The sequence below is a fragment of the Lutra lutra genome, chromosome 9 (assembly GCF_902655055.1).
Source record: "Lutra lutra chromosome 9, mLutLut1.2, whole genome shotgun sequence".
NCBI lineage: Eukaryota > Metazoa > Chordata > Mammalia > Carnivora > Mustelidae > Lutra > Lutra lutra.
In genome coordinates, this window is record NC_062286.1 from 126432976 (window position 1) to 126456002 (window position 23027).

General features: G+C 48.2%; 1 protein-coding gene and 1 non-coding gene across 13 annotated transcripts in view; one reads left to right on the forward strand and one right to left on the reverse strand.

Annotated features, from left to right (window-relative positions):
- The window catches only part of PTPRT (protein tyrosine phosphatase receptor type T), a 1067282-nt gene that overhangs the window by 83018 nt on the left and 961237 nt on the right, over positions 1–23027 (reverse strand). For all 12 annotated transcript variants that reach the window (XM_047746505.1, XM_047746499.1, XM_047746504.1 and 9 more), the window contains one exon: positions 5513–5600. In XM_047746505.1, coding sequence (XP_047602461.1) covers positions 5513–5600 — 88 coding nt within the window. The remainder of the gene's footprint in view (positions 1–5512; positions 5601–23027) is intronic.
- Positions 14089–14226, forward strand: LOC125110186 (small nucleolar RNA SNORA43). The gene has a single exon (XR_007130508.1). It is a non-coding gene; the product is annotated as a small nucleolar RNA SNORA43 (small nucleolar RNA).

Sequence of the window (23027 nt, forward strand, 5' to 3'; positions counted from 1 at the left end):
TTGGAAGCAGAATCTGAGACCAGGATTTGAGTACAAGTAGTCAGCATGGGAGGTGATCCCCAGAAGTGGGAAGGGGAATGGGAAGGAGATGGACAGAGGAAGGAATCTGATAAGGGGTGTGTTGTCAAGCAAGCTCCCATGGCAGATCACTGTGGCTTCATCCTCCTGAGAGCTCCAGTGGGTTTTTCTGGCTCAGGGGAGAGGAGGCAGGGTGCTCACACACTCACTCTCTCAGTCAACGGCTGAAGGCTGCTCCTGGGGACGGTTCATTCTTGGTACTTCTTGCTTGTCCTGTAGGCAGGTAGAGAGGCCTCCAGTGGCCAGAGCAAGTCTTCCGATGAACCAGGGCACTGACGACTTCTGTACCAGGGCCCATCTGCAGGGTCCCCGCCCCACCCTCAGAGACCCCAAAGGAGAAGGCGGACTGAGAGCCAGAAGCACTGAACAACGCACCCGCGTTGCCGTTCCGGGTCTGTCTTCCCAGAATCAGCAGAGAAAAGCCTCTAGGTTTGTTTTAAACCTGAGTTCCTCCCTCGAAGTGAGAAGGGCCTCTCTGAAAAGTTCATCCCAGTCGGCCATTTGTTCTGAGGTCGGAGCCCTAAGCACGTTCTCCCCCGAGAGCATGATGTGTCTTGATGCAGAAGGATTCCTGCCAGGGTCACGTGGCACCCTGGCAGCACAAGCCAGGAGCGCTGGGCGTGGCCATCCTACAGACCCACTGCGTGACCTGGGCTGGGGACTCCACATCTCTGGCCCATCACTCCTTGCCTGTGAGCTCAAAGAGGCTGGACTAAGTCTCAGCTGGGTATAAAAGTCGCTACACTGGATTTGGATTCTGCAGTCATTCATCTTAATGTGCCCTCGAGGGTCAGAGAGAGGAAGTGACCTTGCCAAAGGTCATGCGCCCGGTCCAGGGCGGAACTGAGACTAGAACCTGGCTCTGTCTGAGCCCATGTCTGGTATTCCAGTATACCTTGGCCCAGTGGATGAGGTCTGCAGGTTCCCCTGTCCTCCGGCTTTGGGTTGGGTTTGGCCAATGGAAACCACCTGCCAGAGCTGGAGCAAGAGAGAACGTGACGAACGTGCTTACTCCCTCAGCTCTGTTTGCTGGGGTCACCATGGGTTCGCTGCAGTGCTTCTGAAGGCCACGCTTCCGGTTAGGTCGTCTCTCTTTCTGGGGGTCCTGGTAGCTTCTCCTCCGAGTATTTAGCCTCGAGGGCTGCACTATTCCTTGTCATCTCCCTCCACCTACCTAGCTCACCCCTTTATACAAAAACCACTTGATTTAATTCTCTTCATACCCGTCCCCTTGAGGGTCCCATCTGTTTCCTGCGGGGACCCCAACAGAGCTGATGAAATCTGCAGCCTCTGCCGTCACTTCCTCTCCTCCCTGCAACTTCTTCGCGCCAGCCCAGGAAACCCCCTCCAGAAGCACAGACACATGGGAACGCTGGGGGCCGGGGGGTGGGGTGGTGGTCTTGAAATTTCCCCTTGTCCACAGTCTCTGTCCCAGAGCCACTTGAAAGCAAAGAACTCTTTGTTCTGGATCTCCGTTCACTTCCTTCCCTTTCATTGCCTTGTCATCCCGCCGCTGGAAACCCCATCGTCTCTGCTACCATGGAAGAAAGGGCTGATTTAACGAAGGTTTCTCTTTCATTGTTTCATTTGCAGGCAGTGCTCTCCCTCCTCCTCTTCCCCTTTCATCTTCTCTACCCTCCTGGCCTGGGCCTTTGTCCTCCACTCCAGCCTCCCAGAGCTCTGGGTTCCTTAAGATGCTAATCACACCCGGTTTTCTTCTTATGCCAAGAATGTTTCCATTTATCAAGCCGTGGCAGACTTTGCCTTTGGGAGGGACACATACAAGGACAGGAACACTTTCCGTTCCTCGGGGCTGTCTCTCTTTCCCCTTTCCTGTTTAATTCCAGGACTCTTTCTTTGCTCGGTTCCTCTGTACATCTTCCAGCGTTTTTGAATGCACAGGTTGCCTGATCCTGTCTCCTTTTGTAGGGAGTGCAGACCGACTCGGGCTGCAGTGTCCTGGAGAGTTACTGATCCATCCATGAGAAGGATTATTTGGGCCCATTGCGGTGGTATCGTTAGGTGTTTGAATTCCCTCTGCCATCTCTGGGTTTCCCCAGAAGGGGATGCGGGAGGAGGACCCCAGGGCATGTGATTTATGTGGGAGCAGGGGCACCAGCAGGAAGCGGGGGTGGGGAGGCAGCCCAGAGAAGGCAGCCCCCAAGAGGGGGTGTTTCAAGACTGTTCCTGTGGTGGACAACGGCAGCCCAGGCCCTGTGCGAATTCTGGAAAAGGTAGAGAACACACCCTCAGTGGGGTGGGAAGGAGCTGGGCTATTTCACTGGCCAGAGAGAGACGGCCTTTTCCACGGAGTGTCTTGCCCCAGTTTTGAAGCAGGTCCTCCGGTGAAGAGAGGCAGTCAGGGAGGCCTGAGGGGGAAGCAGGTGAGGTGCCCAGGCACAGCCCTCAGTGAGGCGCTTGCTCTCGGGGTCGCTCCCCTGAGCATGGCATCTCCTTGAACGTTGCATGCCGGGTGCCTCGCTCACTCACCCTAGTTCCGGCCGAGGATGCCAGACGGTCTGCTGGTGTTCCTCTACACCAGGGGTGGGGGAGAGGCCATGGGGTGCGGGTGGGACGAGAGCGGACAGTGTCTTCTGCACCCCCAGGGATGGAGTTCAATCCCCTTCATTGTTTTTCCTTGCTACTTGGAATCCCGCCTTCCGAGCTGCAGCTTTTGCAGGGGCCGGGATGGTTCTCTTCCTGCCCCTTCCTGTGTCCCAGCTCTCTGCCCCCACTCAGGCTCAGTCCCTTCTTCCTCCTGCATATCATTGTGCCCTCTGTCATCCCGCCTACCTCCCTCTGTTCTTCCCAAATATTCTCTATTTTACTTGAGAAGCCAGAAGGGAGTGGTCCACGGCTGAAGCTCTCTGGGGTCTTGCACAGTGTCTGCTTTCCAACATTAAGTTTCTATTTGCTGAGCCCCAGCCATACACCAGGTTTGGGGACACAGAAGTACAGTCATCTGCCTGCTGTCACAGAGCATCTATTCCAGTGAGGAAACCAGGCAGTCAGCAGATAGTCATCCAAATGCCTCTCAAATCTCAATGATGAGGAGGGTTAAAGAGAAGACATGCATTGTCCCCAAGGAGTGAATAATGGGGTTTTGACCAAATTTGAAGGGCCAGAAGAATTCCCTGAGGAGGTGATGACTGAGAAGGATCTGAAGAATAAGTAGAACTTAGTAGTAGAGCAAAGTGAGGTGAGAAGGGCACTTTGATAGAGTACACAGAGTGTGCAAAGGCCCTGTGGCATGAAGGAGCACAGAAAGCTCAAGGGACTGAATGAAGATCAGTGTGGGTTCACTGAGGAAACCAGGAGGGAGGGGACACATTATGAAACAGGAGTTGGAAAGGTGGCTAAGGGCCTTTGGATAAGGAATGTGTAGAAATGCAGGAAAGCCGTTTGAAGGGTTTTCCATAGGAAAACGACATGATCCAATTGCCATTTTGAGGATGTCCCCCTGGCTTGTGTCAGAGATAGATAAGTGGAAGGTGGGGGTCTGATTAGATGTGCAGCTGTAGGAAAAGGGTTGGACGGAGTCCAGGTTTTGAGAGCCGACGAGGGCTCGGGCGAAGGTGCTGGGGGCCAAGGATGGGCAGGGAAGTCTGGAAGACAGACAGCTTGGTGTACCTTTTCATCCTTAGCCCCCATGGGCTTTTGCGTGGATGCCTGGCCCAGGCTGGATATTCTTGTCTCTCAGGGAGGCCAGGGCTCCTCATAGTGCTCTAGTCTTTATCTTTTCTTATCTGCACAACACCCCAGGAGGAAGACCTCCTTGTACCCAATTTACAGAGAGATGACTAAGGTTTGACGTGATCACCTAAGGTCTCACAGTCCATAATTTTAGGGCATGATATGCATGGTGCCCGAGCAGAGGATGGTCAGAGTGAGCTGCTACCTGTGCCCAGCACGGGAGCTCCATGGGAGCAGAGACAGAGGGCCCAGCACAAGGCCTGGGTCAGCAGAGGCCCACACGTTGTGGGTCTTAAAAACACACATCCTGATTGTTCGAGCATCTCTTTTCAATGCTTCACTTGCAAGAAATCTTGCTGCCTGCATGACTATCTTCCAAGAGACAAATTATACATGTTTTCTGATTGGTTCTATCGTTCATAGCGCATTCCTAAATCAGCACCGGAAACAGCTAAGCTAAAACTTCTGCCTCTTTCTTCCTTTGCGAGCTGCCTCTATCTTATGCTTTCTTCCTCCACGTTTTTTTCTTAGGCAATGTCTAGACAGTTAAACAAAACAAAACACTGAACTGGGCTAGAAATAATTTGTTATTCAAGGTCTTTTTTTCCCCCCTCTGTTGTTGGCTAGACGGGGTAATCCTGAGAGCTGAGACCAGAGATGCAAGGCACACAATCGGTGAGATGTCAAAAGGTCCAGGTTGAATATACCATGGCAGACAAAGGCTGTTGCCAACTCTTGTTTCAATCAGGCTATAGGCTCAACATTTGCTTGAAGTAACTTTGTCCTCTCTGTATTTATGCTGCTTTGAAGGCTGTACATACCAGTATTTGCAGTGATAATACCGTGTGACCTACGCCTCTCTCCCTGTCTCACTGTCTAGCACTGAATATTACGCACAGTCACGCACAATGTTGTGTGTTGGCACTGTCCTTATTCAGGCTTCACTGTCCCTTGCTGGGACCACTGCAGTAGCCTCCTGTTCCTCCATCTCCAGGCTCTCCCAATCGAATCCATCCTCCCAATCAGCTACCCTAGTGATCTTTCCAAAATGGACCCCTGACCACGCCCATCCCCTACCAACCTGGTTGATTTCATGTCACCTGATGGGTATTCAGTGATTTCTGGTTCAAAGAAGGTGGAATTATTTATCTGTTCTGACCTTCAGGGACCACGAGAAACTAACTCTATGGCTAAAAGTAATGGTGCCAAGCACTGTGCAAAGGTTCACCTACCTTTTTTAAACGACCCTGTCTTTATTGTTTGTAACATTTCCAAGGGAAGAAACTGAAGCTTCGAGAGGTCAGGTACCTTGCCGAGGGCCCCAGAGCTGGGATAGAAGCCCAGGCAGTCTGACTCCACAGGGCTCTAACCACTCTGCATCAGAGCCTTCGTAAAACCATGTATCACGGGTGATTACAGGAATATTAAAGCTCACTGTCAAGCAAAAAGTAATGACCTTGCGTGCCTCACTGACCTCTGCACAAAACATGCTTTCTTCCTGCAGGCTCGGGGCCGCCAAGCGTCTTGGCCAATGCAGGCCTCTGCCACACAGGGCATGTGCTGTTCAAGGCACTCACCTTACAGCACCTGCCCCTCTCACAGTGGGGACTGGCAGAAGTCATGAACCTGCCCCTAGTGGGGGCCAGCAGAACCCATAATCCCTTCCCCTAGTGTGACCAGAGTAGCCCTGGGCTCCTCTGGGCCCTGAGTTGGCTGCTCCCCAAGCCCTCAGGGCTCTTACAGGATATGATGTTTCCGTATCGATTCTTATTGCGGTTTTCATCCTCTTTGGCTGTGTCCCACGAAGCTGTCTGCCCCTCTGGTAAAGCCTAGAAAGGAAGGACAGAGTGGTTAGAATGGCCTGAGATAGGGGCTTTCTCCATGTGTGGATGAGCCGGAAGGGAAATCGGATCCACTGGGATGGTCACTCAGTACAAAGGGCTCCGTGTTCTTCAATGTGGCCTGGGGAGAATGTGAACTTGGCCCCATCATGAACTTATCTACTCGTTCATTGACTCAAATGTCACTGATGCCTTCTGTGTGTCAAGAGCCCAGACGTGGCCCAAAAGGGGAGTCATTTGCTCATTAACACAGTCATTTGACAGGTATTTACTGAGTCCCGAATATGTACTTGGCACTGTTATAGGTACTCGGGATACAGAGAAATAGACAAAGTTCCCTTTGAGCTTCTAGTCAACCAGGCGATGCCACAGATGAGGGAGAAGACATATGTAAATTCAGACTGTGGAAAGTGCTATGAAGAAAAGCAAGCAGGGAGAAGGATGGTGAGAGTTTCTTCAGATTATACAGTCCAGGAGGGCTTCTCTGAGAAGGGAACAGTTAACCTGATTCCTTTTTTTTTTTAATTTAATTTTATTTTTTTTCACTTTTCCAAAATTCATTGTTTATGCACCACACCCAGTGCTCCATGTAATACCAAACTCCTTAATCACGTGAAAAAGTCAGTTGTGCCAAAAGCAGGATGTGCTTTCCAGGCAGAGGGAACAGCAGGTGCTAAAATGGTGACCAAATGCCCGTATCCAAGGGTAAGGCAGGGAGAGCGGTGATGGGGGCATCTGCATGGGCTGGGACAGCTCAAACTATAAAAAGTATTGTGGTCACTGGTAATGAGTTGGATATTATTCTAAGTGAGATGGAAAGCCATGGGAGGGTTCTGAACAGTGCAGTTAGCTGATCTGATTTATATTTTACAAAGTACCTTCTGGCTCCAATATGGGACACAGGTTCTAGGATGCCTGGGGAGGAGGCAGGGAGATCAGTTAGGAAGTTGTTGCCATGGTCCAGGTAAGAGATGAGGCTACCGTGGACCCTTTACTGGGATGGTGGCAGTAGATGTAGTGAGAAGCGGTTATTTTCAGGATGGTCAGTTGAATACTGTAGATTTTAGTTCCCTCAGAAGCAGACTTGGAAACAAAGATTTGAAAAGGAGATCTTCCTTGGGAGGCAATCCTAAGGAGCACGGGTGAGAGAGTGGGGGCAACGATACGATCATGGGAAGGAAGTCAGTACATGGTACCCCAGGAAGCAAGTCACCACAGTGCACATCCAGGCTTTAATCTCACAGGCCCATTGCAGGTTGGGGGTATCTACCCACCAATTCTCATGTACCACAGGTTGAGGACAACTCTTAGGAAATCCCTTGGCACTTCTGCCATGCTCTGTGGGTAAGCTGTGCATATTCTCTAGAAAAGTCCTTGGGCAACAAGCCAGAGGTGCTTCCAGGTGGCGGGCACTGGGTGAGCACGCATGGGAAGACGAGTGTAGAGAGGACACGAGCAGGCCAGCACATCTGCTGTAGGTGTGGACCATGAAGGAAAGAGGGATGAAGGCTGATTCCTAGACTGTTGGCTTGAAGAAGTGAGTGGAGAGCCGCAGCATTTGCGGAGATGGAGGAAGTCCATGGGGAGAGAGAGACCGGGGAGGCAGGGACTACACGTTGTGTTCTGGGCACATCAAGTGCTTAGAATGGCGCCTGACACCTGCTGCGGCCGTGTGCTTCTCACTGTGTTCCACACAGTAAGAGCTGCAGCATCAGAAGCATGTTTGAGATGATTAGTCGGCACCGGAGCTGAGATGCTGAGTGGGAGGCTGGACACAGACGTTCCCAGTCAGAGCTGGGGGAAGGGTTGGGAGTCATCAATCCAAGAGGAGAGAGACAAGTCAACAAGCATGTGGAATGATTGAGAGAGTTAGGAGCCAAGTGTGGTGACAACACAAGGGAGGGTACAGTCGCTTATCTCACAGAAAAGGACGCTGGGCGTTTTAAGGGAGCAGGAACAGAGGTAGGGAAGCTGCAGCAGCATGAATCTGATTCCTGTTTCCACCCTGCAACCTGCGGCGTGGGCCGAGTGCCCTGCTCATGGGCTGGACACTGCTTCTGAGGCTGGATCTGTGATTCCTTCAGTCTAACACCCCTGTCTGCAGTGCGGGGGAGACCAGCATCCTCTCATCTCGTTACGCTGGCCTTGCCTTTGTCCATCCATCCCTTACTAGGTTCAGCCTCAACAAGTCCATCAGCCGAATGGTCAGAAATGCCACCCATCAGTGGGCATGCAGGACCACTGCCTAGGAAAAGCCCAGCTCATTCACAGTACCTCCTTTCTTGCTTCCAATCTCCCGTGTGTTAAGCCAACCTGGGTGGGTCTTCTAGAGAAGACGTTGGCAAACTTCCTGTAAGGGGTCAGCAGCCTGGGCTTTCAGGCCAAGTACTCTGTGCCGCCTCCACTTGTGGTCTGTGCAGAGGGAACGCAGTCACAGACAAAGCTGAGTATGATCTGATGAAACTTAATTTATGAAAACAGGTGTTGGGTGGGATTTAGCCTGTGGCTGCCCTTTGTTGACCTTTCTTCTAGAAGCATGACTGGGATCCTCAGCTCTGCAGTGGCTGGGAAGGTAGAACTGGTGCTCATTCTGCTACCTTGCCATTCTAGATGGAAAGGAGATGGGGTGGGAGGCCCTTGCCTAGGCTGCCTGGCTAAGCTGTGTTCTCCCAAGTTCGCCTTCCCCAGGGTTTCAGACCAGGGTACTAGAGTGTCTTCCCAGCTATTAAGTGATCAGAATTTTATTCTCTGTGTGTCACAAACCCTTAAGCATCCCAGAGGAGAAGCGAAGCAGGTGCTAGGCTCTGGGCACCAATCTCTGCCCGAAATATGAGTGTGACAAAAGTGTCATGGAGAGAGAGAAGTGCTCACTTTACAGAGGGCCTGTCTCTCCTTTTTCTCCTCGTCCTCTTCCTCCTCCCTTCCTCTTCATTACAAATGACCATCACCCTGCGTCCCCCTTGCCATCGGCGTAGGGCATCTCTAGACCACAAGTGGTTCTTGCTTTTGCATGTAATTCTTAGAACTCAAAGATTCTAGTTCTGGGGCCTCACCCTCCTGCCCCAGCCCAGTAGCTCCTGCTGCTTCAGACAACCTGCCAGGCCCATCTATTTCTGGCTCTCTGCAGTGGCGGGCCATGACTGTCTCACCGGCAACACTGGACTTCTCAAGGTTTAAGCGGGTACTCTGGGATTGGTTATTCTACTGGAAACTCTGTGTGATAAAGGCCAACTGTTCATTCCATTATATCCAACCAACCAAAGTGGTATGAAGCCATGAATAGGACACTCCAAATATTTTCATAATTATTTTGGGGGGAAAAAAATCTGTTGAGTACCTACTATGTGCTAAGGCTTAGGTTATGGTTCGCTGAAGGTTTTGTTATGGCTGTACATTAGAATGGTCTGGGGAAGCTTCAAAACTCCCAACGTCACAGCCCTATTAAATTTCATCGGACTCCCTGGGGATGGGACACAGGCTGTCAGCAGTGTTTAAACTCCCTGGGAGGTTCTAATGCACAGCCACCCTTCTTGCAAATAATGAATTTACCTGGAGAAATACTTTCCCACGAGTGTCCTCACTGGTTTCTCTTGCTTTTGTCTTGTCCCCTCCAATCCATTCTCCACTATAATCAGAGAGATCTTTCTAAAATGTGAATAGGACCCAGTTACTCCCCTTGCCATTATCTTCAGGATAAATTCCAAAGTCTTCGATACAAGGTTCCTACATACCCCTCCAGCCTCATTCCTTGCCCTTATGCTAATATTCTAAAGATAGGGAACCAAATGCAAGGCCACAGACCATTTCAGGTGTTCCAGACTTCCGAGACCGACTTTATATATGCTGTTCCCTCTGCCTGAAATTCTCTTCCACCTGAGTCTTCCTGGAAATCTCCTACATACCCTTTAAAACCCATTTCAAGCATCTTCTATTTCGTGAAATCTCCATTCCTGCTACCTCCCCCAGCACTCCACTTCCTCACCATCTAGTGGGTCACTTCTATGATTAGATGGACTCCTTTACATCTAATAATTTGGAAGTCCTGTCTCCCAACCTAATGATGGGCTACTCCAGGAAAAGAGCAGCTTCTTGTTCGTGTCTCTATCTCTAGAGCCCAACACTGGCCTGTATTTCATATCTACCTGAATCCCCTTTGGAATAAATGAATGGAGTGGACAGATGGTTGAAAACATTCGTGGGTGAGGTGGCTTCTGTGTGTTCTCTTTAATCTCAGAGGTGTCAGTGACCTTGAAACTATCTGGTTGTGTTCCCTTCCATGGTGACCTTCTGGGCAGTGGGAAGGCTGATCCGTAGCATCAGCTACTTGGACATGCTTGGGGACAGAGAGCTCACTACCTCATAATTCTTCCTGTCTCGCTTATGGACAGTTTGGACAGAATTTTGTTTCCTCTGCCTCCACGTACTTTGCCTTTGCCCTACACCATGGGGGACCCACAGGATTAACATACACCTCTGTGCTGTGATACTGCAGAGATATGATGACGATCCCTGTCCACCCTCGGAGTCCTTAAGTGGCACAATTTGGGAGTTGTCTCAACATCCAGGCCATAACCTTCAGGATGCACCCAGCATGCCGATATCCTTTGAAAAATCTTAAGCTGAGCAAAGCAGTTGTGTTAAGTGGCCCTTCTCTGGGAAACCACATGGGCCCCTGACATAGCCCTGGGAGGCTCTCCGAGTCCCTCGGTGGGGCTGGGGGAAGAGGGGTGAGCCTGGGGGCCACGATATTGTTGACCGAGGTAGAGGAGGCGAGGCCTAACAGAGCTGCCTAGGAGTGAGCAGTAATGACCCCCTAATTGGCAGACTTTGATCATATGTCCATTTCCCTTTTTAGGGAGCTGCAATGTAATAGGGGATAATCTCTTGAAGGAAAAAAAAATATGACGGGGTAAAAGTATGAAAGGGAGACTCATCTCCATCTTCAAAGTGAGCCAGCCGAGGGCCATTATTTTTACATTAGTGGCTAGTTACAGTAGATTGACTAGGGAATGGTGGCGGTCATTAGGAGCTAATCACATTCTTTTCAAGCCAAAATTGCCATCTCATTATAATCATCCATTATCAATCTCTGCTTTCCTCTTCTCATTCTCTTCTCCCAAGAGTGCGAGCTCTATTTTTACACTCTTCTCTGAGTGTGGAAATGTTACTCTTCAACAGTGTTGCTTTTTCTAAGGCAATCATTTGGGGATATCCTAGAGGACGCATTTGGGGATGTCCTCATCCCTGGAGGTCTGAGCTGTGGTGTTCACAGAATCCTCAAAAGTCAGACCTGGAAGGATCTTCTGAGAAAACCGTTGCCTCACTTTAGAGATCGGCAAAGTGAGGTCTAGAAACAGGAAATGACTTGCCTGAGCATACGAGTTGAGTGGATCCATCTTCCCTCCACTCCTCCGCCCTTCTTCCTGTGCTCCCTCTCTCCCTCTGTTCCACAGCAACCATCTGGGTGCTACATGCCATTCTTAGGTTCTAGAAATAACAGCAACGAACGTGGCACCCAGGATCTAAGGAACTTAGTTCTAGTTGTGGGAAGGTGCAGGCAATAAATGAACAGACAAGATAATTACTGTTTATAAACCAGTATATCCCAGCGCGTTCATGGCAATACACAAGGTGCCAGTGTAGACAGTGCCTAGGAGCAAGGGACAGCTTCGGATAGAATGGACTGCATAGGACATTTTTGAAAAGGTGACATTTGAGAAAGAAAGAAGCAACCCCTAACATCCAGCAGCTGGCCAGGCACTCACAGTCGGACCCCGGTGTCTTACTCTTGAGCATAAACAATTTCTCAGAATGCCAACATCGGACGAGGCTACTCTGAGGCCAGGATGGGGCAAGGCATAAAAATGACCACGGTGTGGTCCTAACTAAACACAGACACAGCATGAATATTGTCCAAGCCAAGAAAAAAGAAAATATGACCAAAGTTCCACCTATCCTGGGTCGTAGAAGAGATGGCTGCTTCTCTGTCACTCACAGCTTTAGCCTCTGTCCAGCGTCCTCTTCTTAGAGCTAGGATTTATTAAGTTCCCCAATCTCACCACTGCCTCACAATGCCCAATCCCGAACAAAGCCCCGTATCCCCCAACATAGCCCACAACCTCGGAGCTGTTTCTCATGTCCTTTTACTGAGATATCCTGCAGGATTTAAACCTGGCTTGCTCAACACCCGGTGTGTTCCTACGTGTGTCTTGTTAACACACTGGGGCTGAACACTGAACGTCGAGCAGAAGCCAGCCGTGGCGAAAGCAGGGGGAAGAACATTCTAGGGCTGAAGCAAGAGCAAGTGCAAAGACCCTGACATGGAATGAGCTTGGTGTGTTCTGGAGCTGGAAGGGGGGTTGCTCTCGGGGGTCTAGAGAATAGGAGCAAGCAAGTGACGCAAAACATGGGCGGGGGAGGGAGTGGCGTGCAATGGTGGTCGGTGAACCACCGCCACGAGTATGAGTTTTATTCTACACCAGTGAACGTGCTTCGGACATGTTTCCAGATGAGGAGGCTGAGCCAGTCCCAGCAGCGCGATAAGTGACTCGGAGCTCTTGTCTCATGAACCCTCCCTTCATCCCTGCTGCCAGGCTTCACAGACTTGAGAGTCAAATTCAGATCTGGTGCCTCCTAACTCTCCCTGTGACTGCGACCCACCCGCTCACCCATCCAGCTTCACTCCCAGCCACAGAGCTCCGTAAGCCAGACACTCCACCCCCGGTGGGGGTCATGGGCTTTGCAGGCCCTGCTGTGCTGAATCAGTCCACAGGACTGTGGAAACTACTTCAGTTTCCCCACTTACTACTTTAGTTCCCTGCTCTAACCAGGAATGGCCCCTGATGTCTGGCTGGTTCCTTCAACCTGTTGGCTTGGCTCTCCTGAGATAGGAGGATCCTTTCTGAAGCTGGCCATCCTTCCTTGCACACTCGTCTTTGTATCTAAGCCTCTTTCCATTGTGCCCAAATAGTGAAATGTCAGAATACAGAGCTCCCAGGAGCAACTCAGCTGCCACCCAAGGCGGGGAGTGTCCTGCCATTTCATTTCCCTGTGCACCGCCTATCCTTGGCAGATTCTGCCAGTTATGATGTTCCTCATATGGTTTGACTGTATCCTTGGAGATAATTGGGTAGGATATGCCCTGGGGTGCAGTAAAACCAGGCCCAGGGAATGCTGACCAGGCACTCCCTGGCTGCTGCCTCGAGGCACAGATGATGGCCTACTTTCTCCATGAGCTGTCCAGCCTGCCAGGACTTCCCCAACATGCCTGCCCACCATGGCATTCTCTGGCATACTCCGGAGGGTCTCCATCAGGAGGCACCCTTTCCCCTGGGTCTTTCCTTTTTTTTTTTTTTTTAACTAATTAATTTATTTTCAGCATAACAGTATTCATTGTTTTTGCACCACACCCAGTGCTCCATGCAATCCGTGCCCTCTCCAATACCCACCACCTGGTTCCCCCAACCTCCCACCCCCGCCCCTTCAAAACCCTCGATTGCTTTTCAGAGTCCATAGTCTCTCATGGTTCACCTCCCCTTCCAATTTCCCCCAACTTCCTTCTCCTCTCTAACTCCCCTTGTCCTCCATGCTATTTGTTATGCTCCACAAATAAGTGAAACCATATGATAACGGACTCTCTCTGCTTGACTTATTTCACTCAGCATAATCTCTTCCAGTCCCGTCCATGTTGCTACAAAAGTTGGGTATTCATCCTTTCTGATGGAGGCATAAGACTCCATCATGTATATGGACCACATCTTCCTTATCCATTCGTCCGTTGAAGGGCATCTTGGTTCTTTCCACAGTTTGGCGACCGTGGCCATTGCTGCTATAAACATTGGGGTAGAGATGGCCCTTCTTTTCACTACATCTGTATCTTTGGGGTAAATACCCAGTAGTGCAATTGCAGGGTCATAGGGAAGCTCTATTTTTTTTTTTAAAGATTTTATTTTTATTATTTATTTGACAGAGAGAAATCACAAGTAGGCAGAGAGGCAGGCAGAGAGGCAGGCAGAGAGAGAGAGGAGGAAGCAGGCTCCCTGCTGAGCAGAAAGCCCGATGTGGGGCTTGAACCCAGGACCTGGGATCATGACCTGAGCCGAAGGCAGCGGCTTAACCCACTGAGCCAGCCACCCAGGCGCCCCAGGAAGCTCTATTTTTAATTTCTTGAGGAATCTCCACACTGTTCTCCAAAGAGGCTGCACCAACGTGCATTCCCACCAACAGTGTAAGAGGGTTCCCCTTTCTCCACATCCCCTCTTTCCTTCATTTTTGTCAGGAATGCCTCTTGTCCACCAGTGGTGCCTAGTGAGTCAGGGAAAAGTCAGGGCTTTGCAAAAGGCAGACAGACTAGAAGGGAATATTTTGTCCCTCCTGGTCTCCATGAACTTTTCTGAACATGAAGTCAATAATTGCCCTTCCCAGCCCTGCCACATTTCTGAGCCTGGCCTTCAGGCTGGGGGCGGGGGGTGCGGGGGCTGCAGTGGGGACCTGCCTGTGCCACAGATTCAGCTGCTCTGCTCCACCTGGGACATGGAGGCAAAGAGGAAGTGGCTGTTTCTATGCTCAGCACTCAGAATAGTGAGCACTAAGAACGGTTTATAGCCTAACACACTAAAAAGAAAAAAATACACCCTTCAGGTTAGGGGTGGAGGAAGGGTTTGACTCTGTGGGGCAGGGAGGGGAGTTTGTTGCCAACCGAACTCTTATCCCTCTTGGTGTCTACGTGACTCTATGCATTTGTTAAAACTTAGGGAACTGTACACCTCTGCCCCACCCCCCAATGGGTTTGATGGCATGTAAACTTAAAACAAAGAAAAGCAAATACACCTCATGGAGTTTGGTGATGATTCGTGACTACCGGAGGCAATCATGGTAGGTTGCTCACACCGTGTCGGGTGCGCAGGTGTTTGGAGTCTCGTCCTTCCCTGTCTTGCCTAAGGATGTGCTTACAGACACCCACGGCTTACTTCTGGAACTCACTCTCTGCCTCCCTTTCGTCACAAACATCCCATTTACTGTCATAAGACCAAAGATGGGGGCTCTTTGCAACATCCATCCTGGTTTGCCTTGGACCAAAGGGTTTCCCGGGATTGTAGGATTTCATTTTAAAACTGGGACCATCCTGGACAAAGCAGGACAAATCATTCACCCTAGGAACAGGTAAGATGGAGTATTCAAAGAATGAGAAAGTTTGGTGAAGTGTTGGAGGCTCAAGGTCTGGTCTCCATGAATGTCTATGAGTTCAGTAAACACTGATATTTACTGAAGTCCGCTGCTGGCTGGTAGACGGGAAGGGCTGCCATGGACAGCTGTACTGGTTGTGCACAGTGCAAGAGCCACACGTCTGAGGCAGCATCATCTATTTGGTAGGCAGTTCTGTATATATTATGAACAAGTATCTTGAGACATGTGCACCTTTCGCTCTTTCACCCTAAGGAGCTGTGTGAGTTCCTGGTGGCCCGGCTGGCCCGGCAGGGCCCAAGCTTGCAACAATGTCTCTTTCTGCACTGAAAAGCCCATGCCTTAGGGATTATAAATGTGGATGGGGAAGGCAGGAGAGGATAACTAATGACATCTACTCAGAGTGGCATCAGGAGAGCAAATATTATTGCGACCATGTCACTAAATAGACGGTAATTTATGAGTTCTGTGGGGGAAGCCGAGTAGAAAATCAGATGGCAGCACGATGGGGGTATCTGTCTGTGACAGGAGTGCTGATCAAGGCAGAAGAGTTGAGTGCGTGTCTGTGTGTAGAGTCCCAGAGCACCATTTAAAAAGCCCCCCATTAAAAGCTCAAGATTTCTTTTAAAAAGAAATTTTAGGACCATGGTTCTCAAATTTTGGTAGTCATTCAAATTTCTTAGGGAATTTGGTCAAATGCAGAGGACTGGCCCCTGTCCCATGTCAACGACCCTGTGTCCTCGTGTTCTTTCCTGACTCTCCAGGTGATTCCAACACATGTCACAGTTTGAGAACCATTGTCTTAGGAGTAAGGTAAATGGGAGCAGCAGATTTCTGGGGAAGAGTCAACTTAAATTTTAAGGCAAATACTCGGTGTCCCTACACAGACAGCCCAGAGATGTGGGAGTCATTCTGCGTTGGTGTCTTTCTTTAAGAAATACTGCCTTTTCCTCTCCCTCAAGGAAATAAATAAAACCTAAAAGGTGGGGGGCAGTCTGTTTCTCCCTCTGCCTCTCCTAGCTTATGGTTTCTCACTTTCTGTCTCTCAAGTAAATAAATAAAATCTTAAAAAAAAAGAAAAGAAAAGACAAGAAATACTGCCTTTTTTTCCCCCCCCTGGAGAGAACTATTCTTAATCACATAGCCTTTTGCCAGCACACTGTAATTCAGTGAAGTTGATATTTAGTATTCATATATATTTTGCAGATGGTTGGTAGAAGAGAGAGGAGCAAGAATGTGCCCTGCCCTCATGAAGCCAATTGTCTCCTGGGGAAGCTCACACGAGGGTACCTCTTTTCCTCCCAGCTCTGAACCCATGATCTGGGGGATCCCTGCATCCCACTCTAGGCTACTGACTTATGGTCCTCTCCACACACTATCTCTTTGTGCATGAGCTTCTGGGTGGCTGTCTATGGGCAAACAGCTCTTTCTTGAAACAAAGTCAGCCAGAGTGAAGGGAGGGCTCTTACAAGCCAGGACTATTGGTCTTGTTAATTTCGTCCAGGAAAACTGGGCAAGGGGTGTAAAATTCCTCTTTATCTCCCAGCTGGTTTCATTTTTATTTCTCTTTTCATGGGCGGGCATCTTTGTTTCTCTTCCAAGAACTGGTTTGCAACATTTCAGTCCTTTCATGTTTCCAAGCCCCGACACTCATGCTTTTCCTCCACCCAGCCTCCTACTTTTCTTCAACTCAGTGTCTCATCTTTTGTGAAGATTCTGATTGATCTTGGAAGTAATGACTGATAAAAAGCAAAAGCGAACACCACCCTGACCACCCCCCACATTGATCCTGGGCTGGCCTTACTCACCTGCTACAAAACATTTTAACTGGGGTTTGTTATCTAAGTACAAGCTGTGGTAAGACCATGATCTTCCTTTAAAGTAGGGACTTCATTTCCTTTGTTGAGCTTTCTAACTATCTCTGGGGCTCCAAACAGTGCAAGGTATACAGTAGGCACTCAGTGAGTGTTTCTAGCCACATAAAATAGAAGCATACTGCAGGAGTCCATGCTCTGCAGTCAAATATTTCACAGGAGGTGAGGTGGGGACACGCGGATGGAACAGTCTTGGCCAAGACCCCCCAGCATGTCAGGAACAGATCAAAAACCAAGTCTTGACTCTTGGTCAAGGGATTTTTCTCTGTTACCATCTGAAAATTACTCGCTTGGTTATGGAGGCCTCTCATATCAAATGCAGAATATACTGTTTGTTCGGTTACAAAAAGAATTATAAGTAGAAAATAAAAATAAGCTCAAAAGAAAGCACTGAGTTAAGTCCCTCCTACATGAGATTTTTCCTGCAAGAAAATCTCTCAAGTCCAAACCCATGTGGTCTACTGATGTCTTTGGGCCACCCTCTGGAAAGGGTGGCCCAAATTTTCTCCTTATTTTAAGCCACAGGGAGTGGAGTGAAATGAGCAGATGGAGTCCATGTTTTCCTATTTTGGTCACTAGGAGTTCCCAGAGTTGGAGAACAGCCATGGTCTTCCCTTTTGTGGCCGGGACACCTGCTGCTAATTCCCCAGGTCCCTCCCCAGAATCACCCTCATTTGAAAATTAAGGAGGGGGACCAGAATCTCTTTGGAGTCACCTGCCTGCGGGATGCTCTATGACTAATTTTATCAACTGAGAGAAAACGTTGTGGGAGAAGCAGAAGGTCTACTCTGCTTCTGCTCAGGTGGCTTTGAGCAGAGAAGGGGGCCCTGGGTTGTACCAAAGCATCGATCTCCATGGTGACGCCCCATGCCAAGGCTGCCTGCCACTATCACCCACAGATGACTAGGAGAAACATGGCAACACTGGCTTTGTCCTCCAGAAGCCATGCGTGAGGCATGGCCATCTAGGGCTGGAGAATGAACAAATGTTTGCTCTCCATTAGGGCTGTGTCCTATTCCTCACAGCTGTTCCTTGTTGCCTTAAATAGTCTTAATGCGGCTGTAATAACCAGATACCTTCTGGCCGCCCTATTGGGCTCATCATTCATTACGATGACAGACTGCCTGGATTGGACTGGGATTCAAATGCTTCCCATGGCAAAGTCACTACTTCCTGTTGTTCTGCATCTTCTCCGAGCCCACTACTCTTTGACCACGATGATGCCTGGGCTTACCCAGCTCACAGACAACCCCTCTCTCCAGCCAACATCTCCTAGCATTTGCTGGCAGGCTAGGGTTTTTTGTTTTGTAACTGGGGAAGGTGGGAGAATCTGGGCTGGATAAAACAGGACAGGGAGGAGTGAAGACTCTGCAGTCCAAGATCAGGGATGGAGGCCTCTTAGCTTCAATGTGGATGGGTTCCATAGCCTCTGGGAGGGGCTATCACGTGTCCCCTGGCATCCGATGTGACCAGCAATTAGTAGAGCAGGTGAGGTGATGGGTCCGGGGGCACAGGCAGGGCATGCACTGGGGACTCCATGGGTCACCTTAGACCAGTGTCCCTTAACCTTGAAAGTGCATTATAGTTACCAGGAGAGCTTAGAAAATACAGATCTCTGGATCCCACCTCTGGGAATTCTGATTTAATTGGTCTGAAGAACAACCTGGGCATTGGTGTTTTTAAAATTTCCCTACATAATTCTAATGTGTGGCCGAGACTAAAAACCTCCAGGCCTCATATTTGTATGGGAGGTGCAGTTAATATGCCTTAGGTCTCCTTGAGTTCCTGGGAACTGAGGGCCCCTGGTCAGTCATGGTTGCTAGGACTTGAGATATAACTATATGGTCGGGGGGGTGGTAGCCCCAGAAAGGGGTCCGGTAGAACTATCAATAGGAGGGAGATCCAGCTGGCCTAGAAAATTAGTTCTTACCTGGGCTCACAAAATTTGTGGGACATAAACATTTTCTAGATCACTTGGACCAATCCCTTTTCCCTCATTACATAAATATGGAAATGGAGGCCAAGAAAGGAGAATGACTGCCCAAGGTCACCCAGATACTTAATGAAAGAGACAGGACTTGAATCCAGGCATTTTGACGATACACTCAGAACGATTCATACGTGAATTCAAGTCATTGAACTTAAAATATATATATTGAGAGACTCAAGTTTACACGCCAAAGAGCACGAGCTGATTTTATGTCTCTACATGAGAAAATGTGTGTGGGCTTGTCTGGGCTTTGGGCCCAGTCTCCTGGTTTGAGCAATTCCATCTTTTCCTTCAATTAGTGTCCCGGCCGCCTACCCGCCTACCTGCCCCTGGTCTCCCTGCTCTGATCTATGCCAAACAATTATATCTAAAAGGCTAATTCAACTTAAAAGAAAAAATGCTGCTCCCTTCCATGGTTCTGCATGACCCCTAGAATAGAATCCAAACTCCTTAGCCCGACAAGCGTCGCATTGCTTCCCTACCCCAGCCCACTCCTTCTGATAATTCCAGCCCTCTCTCCCTCCATGCTTCATGCACCAAACATAGTTTGTGTACCAAACTGCTTCTGCTTCTTCTGGTTCTCTTCACTCAACCTGCCATGCATATCTCCACACCATACCTGGTCTAGTCCCTCTGCCCAGAACACCCTTCCTTGCTTTCATCTGAATATTCCTATATCTCAAGCTTTGGTTTAGGCTTTATGTCTTCTGGAAAGCCAGTGGCCACCCATCCCCAGGCTAGGCTGTATGCATGCCACCACCCAAGGGTTCCCATAGCACTCTACTATGGCATTTTGCCAAGATATTAAAGTGATCAGTTTATATGCCTGTGTCTAAGAATAGGCTCAAATTCTCCCAGAAGGCAAGCGCTTTATCTCTTCCCAGTTCCTAGACCCTAGTACAATGTCTAGTCTATGGAGAGCACTTACACATTGAGCTGAAATTCCACAAGACTCAGTCCTTGGATATCATCTCTGTCAGTACTCACCTGCTTCCTGACTTTGAACAGTCTTATGGCTTTAATCTATTAATCTATTAATCTATAATCTGTTATCTATATGACAGTAAGTCCTGAAGTTTTCTCCCCAACTCAGGCTTCTTTCCCAAATTCCATACTAATATATATCCAAGCACCTACTATCCATCTCCACTATCAGGTCTAATAGACATCTCAAACTCAGTTCAAAATTGAACTCCCAGTTGTTCCATTGGCCCCAAGTCTCTTCTCTCTGTGGCTTCCCCATCTCCATTAGTGACAACCCCATCCTTCCAGTGGCTCAGATAACAGCCCTGGAGCCACTCTTGGTTCCTCTCGTCTTTCACACGCCATGCCAATGTATTAGGAAATCTGTTGGTTCTATCTACAACATATATCCAGAATCCAACCATTTCTCACCACCTCCACTGCCTCACCTTTGTCTCTCACCTGGGTTACTGCCATGGCCTCATGACTGGTCTCCCTGATTTTACTGTTGCCTTACTATGTCTCTTCTCAACACAGTAGCTAGGAAGAGCATTTCAAAATAATGTCAGATGGTAATTTGTCTTCTCAAATTTCTGCAGTAGCTTTCCATTTCATTCAGAGTAAAAGCCAAAGTCCTTGCAAAGTCTTATAAGGCACTACATGGTCAGATCCCCCTTTATTTCTCCAATAACATCTTCTATTACTCTACTCATGTCTATAGTCTACCCTTGGCCTCCTTGTCCTGTGCTGATCTGGAACTTTCTTCCTCTAGATTTCTTCCTCCTGCTCAAAGCTTATCTTTTAATTAAGGATGACCTTTCTACCCTATTTAATATTGGAACCCCACTTACTTTCTGTCCCTGGAATATACCATCTCCCTCCTTTGCTCTACTCTTTCTTTTTCCATGGTACGTGTGGGAGGCTGTATCATCCAAAGACTGTATTTGCTAATATCTCCTGTTCTGCAACTTCCTCTCTGTCCATTCAAGAGAAGGTGTCTAATTCCACTTCCCTAGAATAGAGGCCATTATTACTTGCTTATGACCAATACAATGAGGTGGTAGTGATTCTTTATGACCTCCAAGTCTAGGTCACAAGGGATGATGTACTTTCTACTTCGGTCACTAAAAGGCTCATCTTTGAAGCTATGAGCTACCATGTAAAAAGCCCAACATCCTGAGGTTACCATGCTGTGAGGAAGCCCAGGCCTGTTCCAGCCAGCAATCCTACTGAGATCCCAGCATACAGCCTGCAGCAATCACTAGATATGAAAGTAAAGACACTCTCTCGTTATTTCAGCCCTAGCCCTAGAGCCTTCCCTGTCAAGATTTCAGACACCTCATTTTTTTTTTAAAGATTTACTTATTTGAGAGACAGAGAGAGTGCACGAGTGAGCATGAGTGGGAGGAGGGACAGAGGGAGAGAGAGAATCTTGACCAGACTCCTCACTGAGCACAGTGACCCACTTCACACTTGACCCACTCCTCACTGGCTCGATCCCACGACCCCTGAGAGCATGACCTGAGCAGAAATCAAGAGTCAGACACTTAACTGACTGAGCCAGCCAAGTACTCCCGAGAGGTTAACTTGCATGTCAACTTGTCAAACCCACTCATTTGTATGGAAAAATAAAACAAAACAAAACAAAACAAAAAACCTGAGCAGGAAAGACAGGCAAGAAAGAGGACATAGCATGTTGGTTTGACAGTAGGATTGGAGGCCGAGGAACCTTATGTCTACAAAGGAGCACAGTCTTCAAGCAGACCTGTGACTCATATACCCATTACATAGATTCCAGACATCATGGGAGCTTTGAGGATCAAAGCAATATCCAGCTAGAATCTAGGAAAGGGGACAGGCACACCATGGAAAGCTTTCCATAAAGTAACGCTTCCCAAATCATCTCCAGTTAATCAGAAAATGTGTTAACTAGAAGCTAAACATCCCAGTTAACTGATTAATATAACCTGAACAGATTGAATGCAAGTTTAGTCTAGTTAGTGGTGTTTCCGTCTGGGGACTAAATGATGGAACAACAGGCACTGTTTTCTCTCTCACTATAAAAGTAGACCGTTTCCATGCCAGAAAATTTGGAAAATGTAAAAAGGCACAAAAATAAATTTTAAAGATCAACCCAAATCCTATCACACAGGGATGGATACTTGCAAAAAAAAAAAAAAAGATATCATTCTGGAAAGAAATGCACTAAAGGAGTCAAATGTATTTGTATTTTTGTTTTCAAATGTTAGAACGCAGGTTCTAGAATAGTGTTTCTTGGTCTTTGACTATTTGTTCCTCTTCCTGATAAGTCATCTGTCTCCCTTAATGCTATGCAAACCTTAAAACAAATGAAATAGTAGGACTAATGATTTACTGGACCACCATGACACTAAAAGTGGCTTGCCAACAGCACACTTTCTCCTGACATTCACTCGCCAAGCAGATCTACATAGGTGTGCAGAAGCACATGCGTGTAACACTTTCAGGGGCTGGGACTATTCAACAAAACCCCTAGGAAATATGGCCCAGGGATGGAAGGTGATGAGATCATCTCCTCCAACTATTACCCCAATTCTCCTCCAAAATTTGTAGACGGAGCCTATGAAAAAGGCTCTTTAACTTGGACCATATTTGAAATTAAATGTACGTTCTCTTGAGCTGGTCATTACTCACACCCATCGACATAAACGTTTTTGTTCTCATAAATGTGTCAAATATGCCCCCTGCCACCGTGTTTTATATGCTCATAAAGTTTTAGGACCGACAGATCCCTTAGAAATCACCTTATCCAAACTCTCCATTCAACTAATAAAGAATCTTAAAATGCAGGTAGCAAAATGATATGCTAATATCACACAGTTTATTGTGTTGGAATCTGGCTGTCTGGACCCCCAGTTTAGCACAATTTCATGACCTCACACAGCTTGTGAAATACTGCTTGGTAAGCTCTTTCTCAGAATATAATCTGAGAGATAAACTTAGCCTGCATTAGCAAGAATTCCAAATGTGTAGAGTCTGAGTCAATGCGTTCCCACTGCACACAGTGTAACTCAAGCAAGCATATTTGGGGCACATGCTGCATGTGAAAAAAAAAACACCCACAAAAAACTAGTACATATAACTTGGAGCCTGGCGTACAGTAGATGCTGAAAAGATATTTTGGGAAGGAAGGAGGAGAGGGAGAGAGAGAGGAAAAGGAGAATCAAAGAAAGAAAGGCTTGTTTTTAGAGCTGGTTTCAGGAGGACACTTGCAAAATTCCTCCAGGGGCATGAGGTCTTCTTAGTTCAGGAAAACATCTTAATGAGTTTTTCCTCCTATTTTATTTCATTCTTTGCAAAAGGTGAGGTCTAATGGACCAGGTCTCAATCAAAAGGAGGGAGACAGAGAAAGCTGAGGTGTTCTGC